The sequence below is a fragment of the Stigmatopora argus genome, chromosome 19 (genome assembly GCF_051989625.1).
Source record: "Stigmatopora argus isolate UIUO_Sarg chromosome 19, RoL_Sarg_1.0, whole genome shotgun sequence".
Lineage (NCBI taxonomy): Eukaryota > Metazoa > Chordata > Actinopteri > Syngnathiformes > Syngnathidae > Stigmatopora > Stigmatopora argus.
The window spans coordinates 5,832,410-5,854,848 of record NC_135405.1 but is presented as its reverse complement, the minus strand read 5'-3'; the positions used below and the strand labels follow the sequence as shown (position 1 = coordinate 5,854,848).

The 22,439-nt window shown below is 39.8% G+C and overlaps 2 protein-coding genes across 2 annotated transcripts; both read left to right on the top strand.

The window, feature by feature from the left end:
- On the top strand, positions 1–5,073 carry LOC144064733 (26S proteasome regulatory subunit 4). The gene is made up of 11 exons (XM_077587474.1): positions 1–116; positions 584–637; positions 867–963; positions 1,289–1,413; positions 1,555–1,740; positions 1,808–1,936; positions 2,025–2,121; positions 3,326–3,515; positions 3,591–3,742; positions 3,847–4,001; positions 4,243–5,073. Exons 1-11 carry the CDS (start codon positions 114–116, stop codon positions 4,375–4,377), a joined length of 1,323 nt encoding a protein of 440 aa, XP_077443600.1. The 5' UTR covers positions 1–113; the 3' UTR covers positions 4,378–5,073.
- Positions 5,074–6,659: 1,586 nt separating this feature from the next.
- Positions 6,660–21,990, top strand: LOC144064372 (calmodulin-1). Its single transcript, XM_077586853.1, has 6 exons — positions 6,660–6,797; positions 12,012–12,042; positions 12,729–12,872; positions 19,274–19,380; positions 19,485–19,620; positions 20,934–21,990. Exons 1-6 carry the CDS (start codon positions 6,795–6,797, stop codon positions 20,960–20,962), a joined length of 450 nt encoding a protein of 149 aa, XP_077442979.1. The 5' UTR covers positions 6,660–6,794; the 3' UTR covers positions 20,963–21,990.
- The last annotated feature ends 449 nt before the right edge of the window (positions 21,991–22,439 follow it).

The following is a 22,439-nucleotide window of genomic DNA, read 5'->3' as shown; positions in this document are numbered from 1 at the left end:
CGGCTACAGGGGGCGCTAGTGTCCCATTGCATGATTTGAAGGGCGACTCAAAGAGCAGATGAAGTTAGCGGCCGGCGGTGTTTTTTGACGTCATTACAAAGCGACGAGAAACAATGGTAAGTGAGCAAGCAATTTTCTTTGCGTCTCCTAAGCGTTATCATACTGTAATGCGTGTTACTCTATGTCTTGTAAACACATCAATCCACACACTTGTATTTAATATACCGTTTCCACTGAATGAATTGAATTTGTAATTTTCTCGAAAATCCCCACATTAAATGACTACTTCCGACGTTAGCTAATAGCGTTAGCTTTTGCTTTGCTGTCAGCTCTCCTCAGTGATGCCGAATCTCTTAAGATGACAAAAAAATAATACCCCATGTAAAATGATTGATTATATTAATGGTTGGCGCTCTTTATAGCGATATTTTCTTCTGCGTTGTACACGTCTATTTTCAATAACACCGCCGCTGTATGTGGGCCATGCGAGCGAAAATCAAAACTGTCGACCGATCAAATAAAAGTATGTAAAGTACATATATACACATTTGACACTTTTCTAATACATGTCTGATTACTCAAGGGTCAAAGCCAGAGTGGCGGTCACGGTCCGGGTGGAGGCAAAAAGGATGATAAGGTAAGATTCCATAGCACGATTTAGCTCATGCTAACCTGTTTTTTCTATTGGATGACAAGTGTTCCACACAGGCAGTGTTGATGTTATTATTTGCATGTTTTCATCAAATAGTAGCTACCTGATAGGCTGATGTAAATATTAAATCTACACTTCTAAAAAAAATGACTTCATTTTTTTCTCTAATTTCAAAAGTTTTGAAAAGACTCGAAAATGTGTCCCTTTTTTCCAGGATAAGAAAAAGAAATATGAACCCCCAATACCTACCAGAGTTGGAAAGAAAAAGAAGAAGACAAAAGGGCCAGATGCTGCCAGTAAACTACCATTAGGTAAGCAAATAAAACCATAACATTGTGATGAAGTCGTCAATCAGGGTAAATTAAGATGACATAAAATTAGACTAGGTAATTACTTTTCAGAAATTAACCTTTGCTAAACTTTTGTGAGTGTGCATTCATTTTTGGCAAATTAAAATATTTTTTCAACAAAAATATAATATTTTCATTTGAAACTAATTGTCAATTGTGTATTATAGTATATGGTAACAAAGGAAACATTCACCCTGAGCACCTGGAAAAAACATGGAATGAAAATCAATATTATGCTGTCATGAAACAGATGTGAACTAAATTCTATTTAATTGTTTTTTTTAAGTTACCCCTCACACTCAGTGCCGTCTGAAGTTGCTGAAACAAGAACGGATTAAGGACTACCTTCTAATGGAGGAAGAGTTCATCAGAAACCAGGAACAAATGAAACCGCTGGAAGAAAAACAGGAGGTTGGTCATTCATGTGGATGTATTGATGAGGAAAAAAAGAAATACATGGGAATTGGCTGATTAGATGTGTTTGTACTTCTAAATCCACACTCTTTAGTCTGTAGCATTAAAGATTTGTCTTTGTATAACTTTGCATAACAGGAGGAAAGGTCCAAAGTAGATGACCTGCGAGGGACCCCCATGTCCGTGGGCACTCTGGAAGAGATCATTGATGACAACCATGCTATTGTATCCACTTCAGTTGGATCAGAACATTATGTCAGCATCTTGTCCTTTGTGGATAAAGATCTTCTGGAGCCAGGCTGCTCAGTCCTGCTCAACCATAAGGTATTGTTTGGTAATTCTCCATCATTTATTATCATCATACTTTTTCTAACTTTTGTTTATCCTTCAGGTTCATGCTGTGATCGGAGTGCTAATGGATGATACTGATCCCTTGGTGACTGTGATGAAGGTGGAAAAGGCCCCTCAAGAAACTTACGCAGACATTGGGGGTCTGGACAATCAGATCCAGGAGATAAAAGTATTAAGTCACATCAGTTAAATACAAATACTTAAGATTTTGTGTATATTGACCCCATTAATTATGTGGTTATCTTATAATCTTGCAGGAGTCAGTGGAGCTTCCTCTTACACATCCAGAGTATTATGAGGAAATGGGCATAAAGCCCCCCAAAGGGGTAATCCTCTATGGCCCACCTGGCACAGGTGAGTACATACAGTAGTAATTCCTAAATAGGGTGCAATGGTACGTGCTCTTAGATATCACTAAGTGCAATTATCCAACAATAGTATGCATTTATTAAATGCATCTTTGCGGCTCTTGCTATGCCAGAAATGTACGCAAGTTTCTTAGATGATCGGGGGAACCTGGATGTTTCGATTCATAAACAAAGTAATGGTTTTCTGCGAGTATTATATTGTACTAGTAATACATTAAGACAACATAATTTCCACTTCAAGTATTGTTCATTATTGTAACTTTGCTTTTTCTTAGCATAAATAATATATAATAGCTAATAAAGCTTGGAAAGGACTGGTATCCAATAACCTTATTTTTTTGCTCTTTGTTTTTATTGGTTATAGCACGAGATAAATCTCAAACTACTTTAGGGAACACTTTCAGCAATTTTTCATTACTGAAGAAGGCCACAAGATGGTGCCAAACTCCGATCTTATAGAAAATACGTCTTTTTCGGGGTTTTAGTGTCATCTTGTGGCTTCTTTCTGCTGACTAACTCGAATGGCTAAAATAAATTTCTTGCATTAGTTAGTAGGTAGCTTGTTAGCAAGCATGTATTGAGTGTCTTCACTGCATGAAGATGCAAAGAGGTACATTTCACAAAATAATCTGTAAACTACCGTATTTGAACAGGTAATGTTATAGTATATTAAATGATATGATTTTAACTGGCTTGTAGCATAATTAAATATAGTTTGTGGAGCTTTTAATGCTCAATTTTATTGGCTATTTGCTGCACAGTTTATTCCCTAACCCTAGTAAATTGCATGTTAATGCACAAGTCTATTTCCCAGGAGACAATTTACATATTAAGTCACTTAACAGGTTACACTTTTAATACACCTTAATTATTGAGTCCCCAAAGGCTTTGTTGAAACTTAATTTTAACAGTCTCACTACTTGTGTTACCCAACTTGCTGAAAATAGTGACAGCCTTATTCTGCATTTAAAGAGTGCAATGTTTTAACCTGGACTATTGTGGGGCTTTTAAACTAGGAAATTGAACTCACTTAAAAAGTAAAGATTGACACGGCACCATTACTTTAGTTTAATCACTCTTAAATTTACTGCAAACAAAAATCCAAATGTATTGGATGGAAATGTAATGCATCCATCGATTATTCTGATCTTTCATTGTCCTATTTCTACCATGACATCTGTGCTCAACAGGTAAAACACTGCTAGCCAAGGCTGTAGCCAATCAAACATCTGCCACCTTCCTGCGTGTGGTGGGCTCCGAGCTCATCCAGAAGTACCTGGGAGATGGGCCCAAACTGGTACGAGAGCTCTTTAGGGTGGCAGAGGAACACGCGCCCTCCATTGTCTTCATAGATGAAATTGATGCCATCGGGACAAAGAGGTGCAAAGATGGTCCTTTTGCAATTCCCAGTCAGAACAGAATGGCCGTTAACTGACGTGTCCATATGTCGTGCAGGTATGACTCCAATTCTGGTGGTGAAAGGGAAATTCAAAGGACCATGTTGGAGTTACTCAACCAGCTGGACGGCTTCGATTCGCGGGGAGATGTCAAAGTTATCATGGCCACCAATCGGATAGAAACTTTAGATCCAGCCCTAATTAGACCTGGTAAGTATGCCTCTGTGTAAATCATTTTTAATGATCTTTCATTTAATTAGATACTTGTTATTTATCTGTGCTTCTTGTCTTTTTTTTGCCTATGACCTTCTCAGGGAGAATTGACCGAAAGATTGAGTTCCCCCTGCCCGACGAGAAGACCAAAAGAAGGATTTTCCAGATTCACACAAGCCGCATGACAGTCGCTGACGACGTCACCCTCGATGACCTAATTCTGGCAAAAGACGATCTTTCGGGAGCAGACATTAAGGTTAGTTCAACATAGACACTCTCTTCTTTTTGTAGTATTCTCAGAGCAATTTTGTCAACCGCACTCACACGCCTTCTAAGAAAATTACATGTGGATATTTCGTTGCCTGGGAAACCCTGGAAACTAAATTATCAATCCAAAGTCGACTAACGTGTTTCCACTACTCTTGATTCCCATATTCATCAAATGGCTTTGCAAACTTAAAATTTTCTTTTTCCGGTACCACCCTTGTGTGCTACAGGCCATCTGCACAGAGGCAGGCCTCATGGCACTGCGAGAGCGCCGCATGAAAGTCACCAATGAGGATTTCAAGAAGTCCAAGGAAAACGTATTGTACAAGAAGCAAGAAGGCACACCGGAGGGGCTCTACCTCTAGTCTCTCAACTTTTCAGTGTTCCCCCCCACCCCACCTTTATACATCACCGTTCAAAAGAGTGGAGGCATCAGTTGTTTGTCGCCCCAAAAAAGAATTTTGTTATATTTTGTGCATGTTCTGTCCCCATTGTTTCCCTCTATCTAGGTTCTTTGTTTCAGATATGAATACAAAAAGAATATCTCTAAACTCATGTGATGTTATTATAATTACAATTCAAAACTTCTAGTACTTTATACACTCTACACCAGTGTTTCCTAACCGCTTTTGAGCTGCGGCACACTTTTTGCATTAGTTTTAATTTAAAACTAGTCATTCTTATCAAAGTTTTATCAGCAGGAATCACATAATTATTTCCATATTAATTTTTCTCTCTGAATATTACATTGTATGACTTCCAATTTCCCTGTGAAGGACTCGGATACCACCTGCAAACAATATTTCAAGAGGAAAACTGTCAATGATCTACTTCCTGCTTCCACAACACAATCAAAGAACTAAATCTTGTGTTAACATCGCTGTGTAAAATGGGGGGAAAGTCAAATTATAAATTTGGATGGCGTGCTTAGTAAATATCTGGTACCACTGTAATCTGAATTGAATCTGATGTCGGATTTTAATCAGCAGTTAGATGATTACAGGACAGTTCTGTAAATCCAGCTAAAATGACAAAATGCAATAGAACAGCAACTGACTTCATTCCTCTTGATGTGGAGTCATGTATTTCTATGCTCAAGAGTAAGCGCTCCCATGCAGTAAATATCTGAGAATATATATACATATATATTATATATTCATCAAAACGGTAATCACTAGTTCTTCCTCTGGCCAACACGCACCCTCCCCATGGGTGTCAACAGTGTCTGAATAAACCTGGACAAACAGAAACAAAAAAATATTGTGAAATATACCGTGTAGTGTGACATTGCAGACCAACATTTAGTAGTATTCAACAGATCATGCAGTTGCATTGTACATAAGTAAAAACATACATCCCAGAAATAATTTCATAATTATTCCCACCCTGCTTTTAATTGAGACGTATGAGTAATTCTCCTCTCTGGCCACTATGTGCCGCTTTTGAGTCAATCCAAAGTCTGTGACAGACGTGACTTCAAGTCAATTGGGACGTTAGGAACTATATGTCAACACTGTTTTAACAACTACTGCACCACAGGAAATGAGTTATAGTTCTTTGTTCCCATATACACACGACATAGGCAAAATGTAAAAAGTGGCTTGCTGGGCCCAAAGAGAGTTGTCAATTTTACTTGGGCCTGACACACTTGTGGCAGCCAATAGTAAATCTGCACTTTGCCATATCATTTTCTATGCACCAATGAAAAATAATTACGATTTTATATCCCTCGTCATAATGTCAGGGGATTAGAAAATGAAGCGTTGGCAGAGCGCTGCTAAACGGTACATTACTTTTCAACTTTTCTAAATTTATGTTTATTATATTCCCATCAAGCGCCTTTGCCTGGTGCAATGCAGGTCCCGTGTGACCAATCAGAAGGACCGACACATAGAGTATAATATTGCGGGTCTAAAGTAGCCAATCAGAAGCGACTTCACAATGCCGGGTACCGCAAATTCTCCAGCTTCAGCCATAGCACTTCTTACACCAGCGAGATCCCTACGCGGAAGCAAAATATAGTGCTTTAGCTGGGGCACTAGTATTTCAATTATTAAGAAGACAGTACAGCTTAAGCTAAAATAGTGTCTGCCTAGGTTGAAAGATTATTTTAATAATTCATGCAATTATCTATTATCATTTAATGCATTTGAGTGTTTTTTGTTTTGTTAGAGAAATAATTGGCAATGCATTTTGATTGCCTTTCTGTGAGCAAACAAACGATGATATTCCTTGAATTTCGGAAACAAAATATTAAGTTTTGTCGAAATCAACTCAAGTTTTGTATTCCTTCATATCGTATATTTTGCAATGAATTACCATAACTTATTTCTGAACTTTTGCAACTCAAAACAAAATTAGGAATATATCTATAATACTTATCCACAAGTTTCAACCATTATTGCTCTCGTTTGCTAGCAGGTAGTCAAACTATAACTAGAGTTAGAAAGTGCTTATTACTTTATGAAAACGGGTTTGCTTGGTTCAACTACATAATACCACCCTAGCATTATATATCTCATGTCTATACATTGATAGTGGGTCAAAGAAATATGAATTTGCATCAAATATTACACGGAGTATTACTTTGAATAAACGGCATAGACGTGAAAGCAGGAAGTGAGTGATCAGTACGCGTGTTGGCGGAGGGATACATAGTGCAATCCCCCCCTTTCTCGCCGCGGCAATATACACGCGTTCACCCGCCAGTGGAGCTCCATCTAAGGGACGAGCACATTCCTGGTCTGCCTCCACACACCGACAAGCACACAATCCATCCGACATGGTATGTAATGTCATTCATTTTTCTTTTCTTTAGAAATAGACAACTGCATTTAATGGGATCTGATAGCCAGCTTCAGCTACATAAATTGTAAACCAACCGATTCCATTCATTTGATCCTTATGGTCATGTATGCGGAGAGGCGGAAAACGCCCGCTAAAACGCTATTGTGTACGCCCAGTTGATTTAATGATCACATTTATGGATGTTTCTAATAATTATCTGGTTCCTTGTTTTTCGTGAATCGATCGAAGATATAAATTTCAAAGCGCATTTCTTCTCAACTGCGCAATTTTAAGGGGCCATAACGCTAACAGGGAGACGCTTCCCCCTCTGCGTGTTGTATATTAATTAGATCAGCGTTTAGACGAAGATAATAAATCGAATTCAAAATGGAGTTATTACGGTTTAATTGTATAACCATAGATCCACGAGTCCCATACCACAAACCGCCTGAGAAGCGCAGGCGTGTAGGGACGCCTACCTTGCCGCTATTCCGAGGCACACGCTGACATTTTTCTCTTTTAGGACATGTAGGAAGTGTTGTAGATGGCCTTCTTTTTTTATTCCGTGCAACTTTGCCCAAGGAGTCTTTTTCTCCTGGTTCTATTTTTTCTCCTCGAGGCCTAGCTGTGCCATGCCATGATGGGGAGATGGCACTAGTGTCATTAATGGTGAAATAATATGCGGTTATGGTGTAACTGCATTTCAGAATTCATTGAAGAATATTTTGTGTTATATCTGCTAGTGGTTACGATGTGCCTTTTTTCCAAATATGCTATTTTATACCTATTTTGCTTTGAACGTCTATATAGCCTGTCTGTCAATTTGCTGGGACTAGTAGTCATTTGTGAGTACAGTATTTGAAAATATGATAGAATTGCAAGGTGATGTGTTCAAACTGCTAATGGAAATGTTCCCCGTAAACAGCAATGCTATTTAATTTTGTAAAAGTATTCAACATTGTCCTTCTTTGGTGACTTTAGCATAAATCAACCAATCAAAGACACTGTTTGGAATCATGGGATATCTTGATGCAGAGAAATATTAAGAGCTGTTAATAATTTCCCTAAGGTCTGTTAATAATTTTCCTAAGGTACCAAAGTATAAATGGCAAATGTATTGTAATGGCACCTTATTCCTCTTGATCAGGGTTAAACGTTCAACTCATTGTCTGTCATTGAGGGGACTGGTTAACCAGATTTGGTTAAAACATTGAGCATTTTTGTAACTTTCTCAAATTAATACTTACCACACCGAAAATAAAGAAACAGGTGACTACCACTCTTCTAATTACTTGAACATTTTTCATAAACCAACTCCTTGATGATACACATTCAATTCATCTGGACTGGGAGCGACTGGTACTTACGTGATGGTCCCAGTCCAAATGGATTGGACGTCTACTGTCGACACTGGCGCTGAAATATGATTTTTGAAAGCCAGCCACTCCGGTTCAAATGCATTTGATATCTGGTACCGTCAATGGCAGTGAAGGAGAACAATCTAAGATGTTCTAGTGTGGAGATAAGTCCTATTTCAGTTATTGGCTCTGATGCAGCTTCATGTTGCAATGCAGCACAGTAAACTAGCGTGTGGATTGTTATTGCCTGCTTCCCTTAAACTTTAAGCCCCTTGTCTGCATCAGTACGCCCACTGGAGTGTAAACAGCCCCCCACTGCGGTGCGAGTATTGACCACACTGAGGCATGATCTCATTTCTGCTTTGCTCTTGTTTCCCGATGCATGTTTTGTAACTTGAACGACATCTGATCCACCATGGTGAATAATTTACACGCTTAGTGGCTAACACATTGCCATGTCCCATGTAACTTGGTGTGTGAGTGGTGCGGAGGAGTACCCGGCCCACCTACGGCCTCTGTGGCCATATGGTGGACCATCCTTGTCCGCAGGGTGTGGGGAAGCTGGTGTTGTTTACTTCCATCCCATCTATTCCCCCCCTCCTCTCCCCGAGATTCAGTCGCGAAGGCTTCACTGTCTTTTGTTGAGCCCATAGCTTCCTTACAAAGAGCATGTGTGTGTGGGTCACGCTGACAGTGTTTGGAGCTGGTGTCAGAATGAATGGAGTGTGTGTATGTGTGTGTTACACCCATCTGCCAGAGTGACAGCTAGTTTGGCACCTTTCACTTGGTGAATAATGACTTGACAACAGGGACATGTTAGCGTTGTTAAAAGATTCATTTATACCATTTGACCTAACCACGTGTAGCCTGTGCGATCATATGAGAGGGCAAGTGTGAAACATGAGTGGCTCCTTCTGGCCCAGTGAACTACCTCTAGCCTGCTGCAGTGCTGTGGGGCCGGCTGCTCGGGCAACGGTGGGTGTGGCTGACCCACTCGTGCCAGCCCGCCGTCCCAATGCCCCCCGCCCTTTCAGTTACCAAGCATACAAACTGCAGTCGGCAGACTGTGAATCACGGGGAGTTTCCTCCGGGCAGCTAGTGGAGGGGAAAAAGAAGCGGAAATAAGCAAAAGAGGAGGGATTTCTGTGAGCTGAGGACTAGTCAGAGGGAAAATGAGAAGCAAAAGGGATGGGCCTGGTGGCTGCAGCACTTTTGAAGACCTGACAGCTTGGACAGAATCCAAGGGAGGAGATCATAGCAGTGACTCACTCAGTCCACTCGTCCACTCAGGGAGGCACAGCAGTTGCAGCAATATCAGAGGGTATCCAGCAGGGGAATCATACTGTAAAATGCCTTTTAATATGGTTAAACTTTCATTCCACATCATGTAGTTAAAATCGCCACTAGACACCATGAAATGTATTGCTGCATCAGAAAATGGTACACATATATCCTAGGTTCTCAGTGCAATATGGTTGAAGTTATAGACCAGTTAGAGACAAAGAGCCAAAATTTTAAACTGTGAGAGTCAAAGATCCACACCTTTATGTGAGAAGCGGCATTTAAAAAATCAAATCTGCCATTTAAAAAAAAAAAATGAATTTATTGTTAGTTTTTAAGGGCCCTGATGAATTCGGGTGTTTTAAGAGAATAAAAATAAGACAAAGATTAAATGAGGCAAAGAGCCACAGCATATACAAAACATGATAAGAAGCAAAGAGCCGCATGTGGCCCAGGAGCCGCGTGTTCGATACCACTGGTATGGACTGAAGATTTTAAGTCGGCTGTATTTAATGTTGTTGCAAAGAAACTCACCTAGTAGATAAACTATATTTTTGTCACCATCTTCATGGACTTTCACATCTCCAGTTAACGGTAAGTACATAATTGATTGCATCTTGCTTGGGTGATAGTTATTGTTATTAATAAGCATTTTCCAGAAATATTATGCCCTCGAGCGTCTCTCCTTTGCTACGCTTTTATCAAAGGATTTTTTCCTATAATTGTTAACTTGACAATTTAATGTTGAATTAAACATCATTTTTACAATTGTTTTGATGTCACAATTAAAAATGAATGGATGTAAAAGGGCATCAAATGAAGTTTTTTTTTCCTCTATCAAGGAGAACTACTTTAGAATGCTGTGAAAATAAATCACAAGTGGGTAAAAAAAAACAAGATGTAGCAAAAATGCCAAGACAATGAACGTGAGTCAAGCTCGGTGACATCAGTCAATGCGTTTGCGTCTCGGCATTTCCTTTTTTGTCACAGAATAGAGGCAGGAAGGAAGTAGAAAGGGAAGCAGTGTTTGCAAGAGGTTATTGGATCATGTCTGCTAATCTTATGAGTGCCTCTGAGGGTATTCATATCCTTGACTGCTCCATCGATTTGCCTGCTGTTTGCGCCTCAAATCAGGAGGAAAGGCATTTTGTTTTGCATATTGCTTAGTTATAAGTGCAACTGGGCATTGCATAAATGCTGAGTCAGACATAAATCTATTAGTCTTGTTATGCACACTAATCTATTAGTCTTGTTGTGCTACCATTTTTTTTAATGATATTTTGGCATTGCAGCCATTACTCTGGATTCAAACAATTTGTCGCTAATTGCAGAGATCTGTTTATCGGTTATTTTTTAATCAGAGATGGTCAGGGTCAGAAAATATATATTGTGATGTTACGCTATTGATGAGAAAAAGGGATGACACTCGCATAGCTTTTTTGTCATTCATATTGACAATCATATTAATGAGAGTTGATTTTTGGGAAAATAATCATGTTAACTTGTTGTTCATCAATAGACAGAAAACTAGTAGTTAAGAGTGAAACCACAGTGCCTCTGCTGGGTCCAACTAGCCATTGCAACATGTTTTTCATCAACTGCTGCAACTTAATTGTTTTCATGTCTGCCAATATATTACACGGCAACCAGGCTCTATTTTGCTCATTTACTTGCTCGAAAAATAGCTCCAAACATTGATTGTTTTTCCGCATCTCTGGGATTTACTGATGACCTTAATGTGCATCTGTATCTGGAACTAATTTGCAGGTACACACATTTAAGGGGACCAAACCTCTATGGGAATTGGCTTGGAGGCAGAACTGGTAACTGTGACTAATTCACTGGAGTCATGGGAATGGAAAGTTTTGGTGTCAAGGAAGATTGCCGTTCAGAGGTGTATGTATCCGCATGCGCACATTTGTGGTACTTTATAATTGTCTGGGATCCTTTTTCGTTGGCCAACATTTTTTTTTATTGCAGGTGTTATCAAACTAGTAGTAATAACAACCCAGAATCCATGATGACCTGTTTCTTAGACCCTCTCAAAGCATTGTTTTCCGAAAACAGACTAGTTTGTGGCTCTAGTGAGCTTTTCCAAATCTGTGAACATGTCTCACAGATTCACACTTAAGTAGTGTCATCTAAAAAATGTGTGTGATTGCTTTCACAGCAATCAAACTGTGACCAGGAAATGAGATGGGCTCGTAAATTCGTTAAGGTGTGATAGAAATTAAATCAATTTAGTCCAGTTAGATCAAAAAAAGGGGAGAGCGGAGTGGCAAAGTTGCAATTTGGACTATATTGTGAATTATTGATAGAGCATTGGGAGCTTGTTAATTTATTGTAGTTTGGAAATCAGCATCCCCCATGAGTGCTTTCTATTTTAGGCCTAGCTCAGGGCCATAGAGCCCTGAACACAGTCTCCAGTGTTGAAACGTGTGTTGATCGGTGGGTAGGGATGATGTGGAATGTGATGACTGGTACATCTGGGAGTTTGGAAAATGTGCGTACAGAGTGACTTGTTTGTTTGCCACCCTCGCTCACTCTTTTCTTTCTTTTTCCTCCTTAAACAGGCTGACCAACTAACAGAGGAGCAGATTGCAGGTATGAACAGCAACATTTTATTTTATTCAATGACGCTTACATAATTTGTTTTTATTTCCTCAGAATACAATAAAGAATGCATAATGAAGGGCTTTTCTCTACCCTGGAAGAGGATGTTTTGCATAAAGAATGGAATTTAATGTCATAAGAATTTGCAGGAGTTATACCAGTTAAGCCATAGCCATTGATGATTTTTTTTATACTACTTATCCTCGCTAAGATTTTGGCGCCCCCACTGGAGTCTGTTCTTTCTGACTGGGCAAATGGGAGGGTGCATTCCTAACTAGTACCTAACTCCTGTTTTGTATAGTATAAGGTTTGCAAAGGATATGGGGAGGGGGAAAACAAAACATTCAAACTTGGGACAGGCAGGTCAGAGCCTGGATTAAAACTCCCAACTTCAGAACTCAGACATTGGCTTTCATTACATTCATTTTGCCTTGTTGTCAGCTTAAACTGTGATTATGAATACTGCATTGGTTTTTTTTTCCGCCATCATGCATCTGTGGAAAATTATCTTTTGCTAAAGGGGGTTAAAGTTTTAAGTCTCAATAAAAGAAATCATCAAATATATTCACTCACTCATCAACAGTTTAAGAAACCCGCGTACCCTATCTGTCTATCTTAAGAGATCCCTATTATGTTCTTATCATTGCCTAACATTGTCATACTTCTGCCCTCACCAGAGTTCAAGGAGGCTTTCTCCTTATTCGACAAGGATGGCGACGGCACCATCACCACCAAAGAACTCGGTACTGTTATGAGGTCGCTTGGACAGAACCCCACGGAGGCTGAACTGCAAGACATGATCAATGAGGTTGACGCTGACGGTAAGTGGATGAGGCTATAATGTGTGATAGGCTATCCATGACTTTTTATTTCTGATTTAAATGTGTCTTATGGCTAGAATAAAGCACTCCCGGGCCGTCAGCGAGGTCAAGCGGACAGTTTGCGAAGATGTGTGTCACCAAATTAAGTCCAGATGACATTGTTTAATGGAGTTCATTAACTGCAAATTGCAAGCCTTTGCAGCTGCCTATTAGATTCAGCATTCTTCAATGTTTGTTTACGTTACTTGGTCACCGGCTCCCTTTTACTTGTACTTAAAAATTGTGGTAAAGAGTGATATGTGCCAACAAAAGATCTGCTTTAACTCCCATCATTTGCGAACAATATTAGTCATAAAGGTACAGAAATCTTCCTTTGTGACGATTAAGGGGCACAGAGAGAAAAGGGAGCTGTCCTTGACCAATATATTTGAATATGTTAACTGTTGGAGTTACCCAGTACAAAGGAGAATTCAGTCGCCTTTGATTTCAAGTAAGGACCGCACTTGGAGGGGAAATACCATTGAGACTTAAATTATGAGAAGAATTTTGAGGTAGGAAGTCTCGTAGGTGTAGACTTTTGTTTATTCATTTAGTCATCACCGTCACATGGGTTGCTGGAGCCTATCCCAGCTGACTCTGAGCGAAAGGTAGACTACACCCTAGACTGGTCGCCAGTCAGCCGTAGGGCACAGAAAGACAGACAACCATTCGCACTCTGCTTCCGAGCTAGCATCGATCCCATGGTTGCCCGCTCTGAAGTCAGGCAAGTGAACCACTACATCATCGAGTGGCGGTAGATTTTTAGTTGATATCCTATTTTAATTCATGCCGCAAATTAGCGTGAACTGAACTACTCCAAAATATGATTAACAATGTAGTACACATATAACTCATGCAATGCCACTCAAATGTACTGCAGGTCAAGTCATAATAGTGATGTGCTTGTCACATGATTTTCACCCAGATTCTCGTGAGAACATTTTGAGCCCAGCTAGCTGAGCTACGTCGGCTTATAGGATTTCATAAATGCGACCACATTGATGAGAGGAAATCAATTGTGCAACAGGTTGGCTCCCAGCTAGCTATCCGAGCTATCCTGTCATCGTCCTAGGTACCCACCCCCCACTCTTCCACATGCACCCAAGAGTGGCAAGCAAGCATTTAAAGCACACGCATCACCAACATCCTCTCGTTCTGCCTCTGCTTCCCTTGGCTGATGCAATCTAGGTCAGACAGCAATGAAGCTAGTAATGGAAAATAAAGGTGGTTACATAAGGCCTCTCTTTTGCTTTGCACATGCAGTACCCGCATCAGTGGCCACGAGACGTAAGCTGGCCATTGAAAATCATCTTTGTTTACCAAACAAGTAGGCTTAAGCAGAGCGTTGAATTGAATGGAGAAGGCGGGAGTGCTTATTTCACAGAATAGTCCTTCGTTTTGGTGTAATTCATGGTGACAACAAGTTTCATATTAAACTATTGTGTTTGATAGCGCCCACAGATACACACACACACACACCTCTGACGTACTCAACCTTTATGGCAACCGTGTTTTTAACCTGACTCTAAAAATGGCGGTCTTTGAACATTCTGACATGAAAGCCGAGATTCGTCATGACGCGTCCTCAAAAAGACCTCATTAAAGGCTGGGGATGCAGGAGAAAAACAATGAGCACACATTTCAAGTACACAGAGAATCCTCAGCCTTCTATAGTTTGCGTCAGCACGCCTCTTATGTGTAATCACACCATCTCCCACTCGGTTCACTCCTTCCACTCTCCTCTCCTCTTAGCTTCTCCCTCATCTCCATCTCCAAACGCCTACGCCCCTCTCCCTTGACGCTCATTTTTACCTCTGCTTCCTTCCCACCATGATCTGTCGCTTTTTCCTCCCAGTTTTCACATCGGTCCTCGCATCCATCTCGTTGCGACTGTGGTCCTTTTGGAGATCGATTGCTCCAGGGCCCACCTCGATCCTCCCTCCTCTCTTTTTCTTTTGTTCCCCTTGGAACATAGCGAGTTATCTCGATGCTGCGGGGTCTCTTCTGTGTTAGATAACAGGTCTTTGGTTCGTTACCCTGGGCCACAAGATCACCATCTGCCCTATCATATTTCCGCATCCCTTTTTGTTCCTCCTATTCACACGCACACACGCGTGTAGATTTTCATCCGCTGTGCTCTTTATCTCAAGGCGTTCTCGGTCATTGTCTAATCTGCACAATCCCCCTCGCCCGTCTGTCCCACCCGAGGGCTAATCCCTCTGGGTGCTTTGCCCTCAGTGTTCCCGACCTTCAGCTGTAATTCCATCAGACCTTTTTTAATTGAGTTTTTAATCATACGTTGTAACATGTAAAATCAACCTCTCAACAGAAAGTGACCCTTGTCATTCCTTTCCCCATCGAGTGTTTTTTCGTAATTGCATCTTCACTTCAACGACATGAAAATTGATTTTGGTGCTCGTACATACATGCAGGGCAATGAAAACCAAAATAGAGCATTGAACCTGCAGCCACCAGTCAAAACAAGTTTCCGAGCATCCCAACTTTTTTTCTTAGCCTGTCAACTTGACACTCACGGTGTTGTTGTTGTGGGTATGTAGACAATCACCCCACATCTATTCCTCTCCCATTATTGATCGATAAATCACAAATAAATTTGGTAGGGACATTCTCAGCACCCTGTGCGGTCGATTGGTCGCCGTCTTTTGGTCGCCCCGACCGCAGCAACGTGCGACCAAAAGACCGGCGACAAAACAAGGTAAAACAACACGGTCTACGCATCAATTAAAAAGCCAACAATGGCCATGAGCAGTTTCACTGAGCCGACGTGTGAGTGTATAAGAGTTTGTATGTACATGAGTTGTCCCCTTAGGAAGGTACGTCCGTCAGGGTCTTACCAAGTTCTCCAACAAAAAACAATAAAAGTCCGGGAAATTTGGAGCTTTTCTTTAGCCTAATAATTAATAGGGCATTAAGTATGACTAAATAGTAATTCACAGTTTGTATTTAGGGAATTTGAGCAACGATTTAAATGGTAATTATCACTTACCTTCCGGGCGACCAAAAGACCGGCGACCAATCAACCGTGTGCCCTCCACGTACATAATTTGATATCATATCACAGTTGGTTAATTAAGTGCCCCAAAAAAAATGTCCCTGTAAATTTAGAATTAGCCAATAGAGGGCATGCACGCTTTTACGTCGCAGCCTTCAGCCTGGAGTAGCACACTATCACTTATTTCAACACAGACCGGTTATTTATTTGTTCAATTTTGAAAGCACACAGAAACAATATTTCATTAGCAAGTTTACGTAACGCATGTTCATTTAAGGCAGCTGTGTCAAGCTAACTTCTTTTGAACGAAGACTTTGTCTTGAACTACATGTGTTGTAGTTGTCATGATTTGCAACAGATGGGCATTATGAGGCTGTCATATTGCTTCATATCCATAATAAATGGAATGATGGCTACTTTTGATATCAGGAGCCTGCAAAAAAAGCTTTTGTTCTAAAATTGTTCAATTTGTTTTGAAAGGGATTCGTAACATAAAAATTATTGCATTAAAACAATGTTTTCAATGGGGATAAGCTATTATAATTTGCCTTCTCATTTGCAGTAGTGACCATTGACTAAACATGCAAGATAATGAATAGGGTGCCCTTGTTTAGCTTGTAAAATTCAGCCATTAATTTGCTACATTTTTGCATTGAGTGTTGTAGGCATTCGGGGCTGTCCCCGTTGATTTAAAGCAAAACACAATACAGACGCTCCCCTACTTACGAACATTCAACTTACGAACAACGGTACATACGAACATGTCTGCAAATTGCGTTTAAGTCCAAAAATGTTCGCAAGTCCAATTTTGTATTTCGCGTCTTTTTCGGAGTAGTACTCCTTTCCGCCGCTAATACCGACGCCTGGCGCTGTGAGAGCTCAGCTCACCCAGCATCTACCTTCTTCGTTGCAATGCGGAAGTGCGTGAATGTATCTCCAGTGTGCAAAGAACCTTTTTCATTTGTATCATTAAATATCTCATGCATCCAATATTGAATATGGTTGGTAAAAAGCTAAAGGCTTCTATTGAGGGAGTTGCAAGGAAGAGGCAAGCCATTTCATTTGAAACGAGTGGCAATAATAACGAAGCTTGATGCGCGTCAGAAAGTGGTGAGCGTTGCACATTCAGTACCATTTATAAACAGAAAGATCGAGCAGCAGGACCCAAATATTGAACGTTGCACAAAGTTTGCAAATCAATTGAATGATGTCATACAGTGCTACTGCATCATTTATGATGAAAAAAAGAAGAAAACTGTGCAATCGTCATTAGGTCGCTTCTTTTGGCCAGTTTCTAATACATAAATCTATCTCTCTCTACAGTACTGTACATATTCTCTCCATTTTATTAAATGTTTTTTTTTTCAGTACAAACCAATGCGTGTTACTTATACAAGCCTTAAACATACAAATGCACTTATATAAACCTTCAATATACTTATATAGGCCTTAAACATAAATTATAATACAAAATATAGCACTAAATCAACTTACAAACAAATTCAACTTATGAACAATCGCTCGGAACCAATTGCGTTCGTAAGTTGAGGAGTGTCTGTACACAAAGACTATTTCCCAATCAATCATAGACCAACAGAAAAGTCAACAAAACAACACTCCGAATTTAACATTATGAATAAATGGGACTTCAGTCTGAGTAGTTGGAACTCACCATTATAACTAATAGACCTCAAGTGTGAGTAATTAAGCTAAGTTGCCAGGGCCCTCTTGTCAAGGGATTTCAAGTACGATCGCAAACGTTTGACACAATGTATCGTATCCACGTTCAGTTCAGAATTATAGCCCTTGTACTTTTATCCATCCCAGTTAATCAACTTAACAATATCTACCTGATAAAATGAGTTAATAATCTGAATGTAATTTAAAAGAACTTAACATCCATTGAAAACCTCCCATTAGTCATGTCAAATAAATATTCTGCATAAACTTTTTTTTTTTATGTAACATTATATTAGATTTGAAAATGCAATCACAGAATTAAGTCCACTTCTAAAATGTCGAAAAATCTGAGAGGCTTGTTTCAGAAATCCCCTGGTTGAACGCATTCATACTTTCTCCATTTTGTCATTCTTCCTCCACGTCCCTGGGTTTGTCTATGAATCCTTGATTTACACAGCTCTTCCAGCTGCGTACATTCCATCTACATTATGGATGAGTGGCTATGGGTCTCCCCCAAGCAACCCCCACCCCTTCTCCTGGAATCCTGCTGCGCTCTGTTGTATGGAACATATGCGGCATCTTTGCGGGGCTTCCCCAAAAAGACAAACACAGTCTCTCTCCTGCCAAAATTTCCCAACCAAAAACAGCTTTCAGTCTTCCATACATGCATTTATTGGAAAAACAAATGTATGCTAGCGAATCAATGTCAGGTTTCCTCAAGTTGGGAGGAAACATTAATACAGTGGTACCTCGACATACGATCTTAATCCGTTCCGGGACTGAGATCGTATGTCGAGCTTTTCGTAACTAGAGCGGACATTTCCCATTGAAATGAACTAAAAACAAATTAATTCCTTCCAACCCTCTGAAAAAACACCAAAACAGGATATTGGATTGGAAAAAATGTTTTATTTCTTCTAATTTGCCATCTATTAACAAAGTAACACATAACTAGTGGTTTAATAGTAATAAAATGTGTTTAATAGAAGTAAAATTAGACACATTTCGAAGGGGGAAGAGAGAGAGACGGACAGAGAGAGGGGTGGGGGCGTTAATTCGTTCCAACCCTCTGAAAAAACACCAAAAACAGGATATTGGATTGGAAAAAATGTTTTATTTCATCTAATTCGCCATCTATTAACAAAGTAACACATAACTAGTGGTTTAATAGTAATAAAATGTGTTTAATATAACTATAATTGGGCGGTGTTGTGTGCACGGGTATACTTCATTACCCAGAAAGCCCTCTTTTTGCCCGCGCATGCGCATTGTGCGTTTCCTGGTCGAAACTCGTCTGAATAAATCGTTCAGTGCTCGTAGATATAGTAGTTATACACGAAAGAGATGTGGCAAAAAAAGACAGTGCGCTACAATGATAAACAGCCTCTCATGTCATGGCCACCTTGATCGTATCGCGGGCGAATTATTCGATCGAAATTTTTCGGCGTAACACGAGCATGTTGTATGACGAGCTGTTGTATCACGAGGTACCACTGTACAGCACATAAGAAGTCAGACAGAAAAATGGGGACGAGAACAATGGAATCAATGGCTTCATTTTGGTGCTTTTCATCAGCTAAATGCCGACCGGGCCCGGTTATCTACTTAGCTAAGTTGGCTTTTATGCAATTGCCATTTGGATTAAGCGGTGACTCCTTGATCATTCCAGGTAATGGAACCATTGACTTCCCGGAGTTTTTAACCATGATGGCAAGGAAAATGAAGGACACAGACAGCGAGGAGGAGATCCGCGAGGCTTTCCGAGTATTTGACAAGGTATGGTAAATGTACAATATGTTGATCAAAATGGGAGCTTTGACTTTTTATGGGGATTGGATGTTGATTAAAAGGTGGACTGCCATAATAATGCCTTTGTGCAGGATGGAAACGGCTACATCAGTGCCGCAGAGCTTCGTCACGTCATGACAAACTTGGGCGAGAAGCTAACAGACGAGGAGGTGGACGAGATGATCAGAGAAGCAGACATTGACGGGGATGGGCAGGTCAACTACGAAGGTAAACCCTCTCCTTTAAATCACAGTTAACTTTAAATACATGCAACATAATAAAAAATATGGAGGGAGTATTCTTTGTTGCCTATAACCAGTGTCTATTTCTTTTATTAATTTTATTCTTGGGTATTATTTTATTCATTCATGAATATTTGTAATGGTCACAGTAATTAATTATTATTAATGATGTCACTCCTGTGGTTGCAAGTAACCAATTCAGGGTGTGCCCTGCCCATAGCCCATTAGCTGGGATAGGCTCCAGACCCTCATGAAGATTAGCGGCATGGTAAATTAATGAATGATATCATTGAGACCTGTTATCCATACTTGTGGATATCACATTTTGAGTAATTTAGGCCATGCTGGAGCCAACATTTGATGTCCAAAAATAGTCCCTTGGCCTCTATCTAAAGCACATGTGTCAAAGTAGGGGTCCGGGGGCCAAATCTGGCCCGCTGCATCATTTTGTGTGGCCCGGGAAAGTAAATCATGAGTGCCGACTTTCTGTTTTAGGATCAAATTAAAATGAAGAGTATAGATGTATATTAAATTTTCTGATTTTCCCCCCTTTTAAATCAATAATTGTAATTTTTTAATCAATTTTTTCTGTGTTTTTAGTTCAAAAATCATTTTGTAAAATCTAAAAATATATTTAAAAAAAGCTAAAATAAACACTGTTTTAGATATATAAAAAATGAATATTCAGGGATTTTAATCCAGATCCATTTATTTAAAAAAATCTAAATATTATATCTAAATTGGTCCGCGTTAACGTGGCCCGCGAACCAACTCGAGTCTGACACCCCTGATCTAAAGGGTTAGTATTTGTATGATAATTACTTTTATGCCATAAACATAAAATAATCAAAAAAAAAATTGTTGTCATCAATTGTAAGGGATTGTAAGACTCGTCTTTTTAATAAATGTGGGTCGGCAGCACACTTGACAACATGCCACGCATGGTTATTAGATGCACAAAACGATAAGTTATTGCAAAAATAAATCAACAGTTGTTTTCTCCTTGTCATTCACGAGACACTGCACTCATCTTTTGTTGATTATGTCCATTAAGGGAATTGCCCTACTTTTTTGGCAAGCTCCAAAGCACTGTTCATCCATGTAGTTCTCCCCTGGTGTTTCCCTGCTGTCATATAATTTCATTCAAATGTTGCTTAAAATCAGTTTGTATAGATATATAAACATTTTTCATCCACATGAATACAACTCAGTAATTTAGATACCAGCAATTCAAGAGATTTTTTTTATGGCTCTTGAATTCCTGCTGATTCTTACTTTTTTCCCCCTTTCTTTCTGCAGAATTTGTACAGATGATGACCGCCAAGTGAAGTTTGCCCGCCCCAATCTGTCCCTTCTTAGAAGAAAAAAAAAAGAGAAAAAAAATCAAATGTTTTACTTACCTCTTGGGGAAAAAGTTCATTTATTCATACTGTTTCTGTATAGAAAATAATTGAATGTTGAATTACAATATCCTTCTGTCCACGCAGGGAAATATTAAAAAAAAATATATACAAAAAATATCTGCATGAAAAAGATGGTTAGTGATCCTTCCCTTCCCTTCCCTCCTTCCTTCCTTCCTCTGGAAATCAATTTAGCATCAGTACTGAACAAATAATAACATCCACCCTGTAACGACTACTTTCAGACTAAAACAAAGAAGTTGGTGTCCAGTTCCATTTGCTCGTGCTAAATGTGCGGCCTGGCCATCTCCTCTATATCTCTTTTTTTGTTCTTTGTGCATGCAAGCTTGAGACCAGAGCACATACAAACACCCCCACCCTTCCCTAGCCCCCCAACAACCCTCCTCCGGGCTACCAGAGCGTGCTGATTCCACTATACGCTGTCCTCTTGATGGTTTGGTACAGTTTTTTTGTATTTGGAAAGGAACCCTGTAATGTTTTAGAGAGAATATTCCAGGTTCTGACTCAAAGTGGAATGGGACTTAATCGTATGCTAGTTAAAATATGTACAAAAAAAACCTAAAAACAAAAACGTTTTGGCATGTTCTTTTTTTTATGTTATATGGACGACCATCTTAGTAGTTGTGTGTCCTGCCCTTTTAAAGGAGGAGGGGGGGACTTCAAGAGTCTTACGGTGAGCTTTCTTTCTTAGATTTTGTTTTCATTATTTCGCTGAGATGGAGTGTCTGTCCTGTTTTCTTGCAAGAGAGAATCACTGGCCTTCACTTTTCTTTTTCTTCTGTTTCTCGACTCAGACGAGCGAGTGGTGCGCTGCGTTCACGCCGCAGGTTTTGGACCAGCAAACTGCCGCTCTTCATCTGAGTTCAGTTTACATTCATTCCAAGTTGTACATGCTATAGTTTTTTTTTTTTTTCAAATAAAAACCATGAACTTTATTATGCCTTTTGTCATTCTTTTTTGTTTAATCTTTTTATTTCTATGCTTGGTTCCAAATATAGACAAAGTAATCTGTATTTTTGTCCGCTAATGAGACTGATGTGTCAATAATAAACGATTGTAAGCATCTGCACGTGCACTGTCATTGGGAGCGGGGCCATTTGTGCACCATGCTGTACTCTTGCAGCTAAGTGGAGACTCGCACTTAACTATGACGCCTCCACTCCTGCGAGAACTGGATGGTTGCTAGGAAACAGGAATATGCTGTAACTGGGGTGTCAGGCTTTTTTTTAAGGGTGGTGGGAGTTGGCTTTCACCAATGACTATGTTGGCTCGGCCTAGTAAAACCATCATAATGTGCAAGCATTTATGACGGGTGGGTTTTATCTTTACCACCCTCATGCTGCAACATCTAGTCAAAAACACTCAATGCTGCTCTGCTATATTT

What these genes read in the sequence shown, in the direction of transcription:
- LOC144064372 (XM_077586853.1), top strand. An exon ending in CAATGAGGTTGACGCTGACG is followed by an intron (nt 12,873 to 19,273) that starts GTAAGTGGATGA and finishes TGATCATTCCAG; the next exon opens with GTAATGGAACCATTGACTTC. An exon ending in TGGGCAGGTCAACTACGAAG is followed by an intron (nt 19,621 to 20,933) that starts GTAAACCCTCTC and finishes TTCTTTCTGCAG; the next exon opens with AATTTGTACAGATGATGACC.
- LOC144064733 (XM_077587474.1), top strand. An exon ending in TCCAGCCCTAATTAGACCTG is followed by an intron (nt 3,743 to 3,846) that starts GTAAGTATGCCT and finishes TGACCTTCTCAG; the next exon opens with GGAGAATTGACCGAAAGATT. An exon ending in TTTCGGGAGCAGACATTAAG is followed by an intron (nt 4,002 to 4,242) that starts GTTAGTTCAACA and finishes TGTGTGCTACAG; the next exon opens with GCCATCTGCACAGAGGCAGG.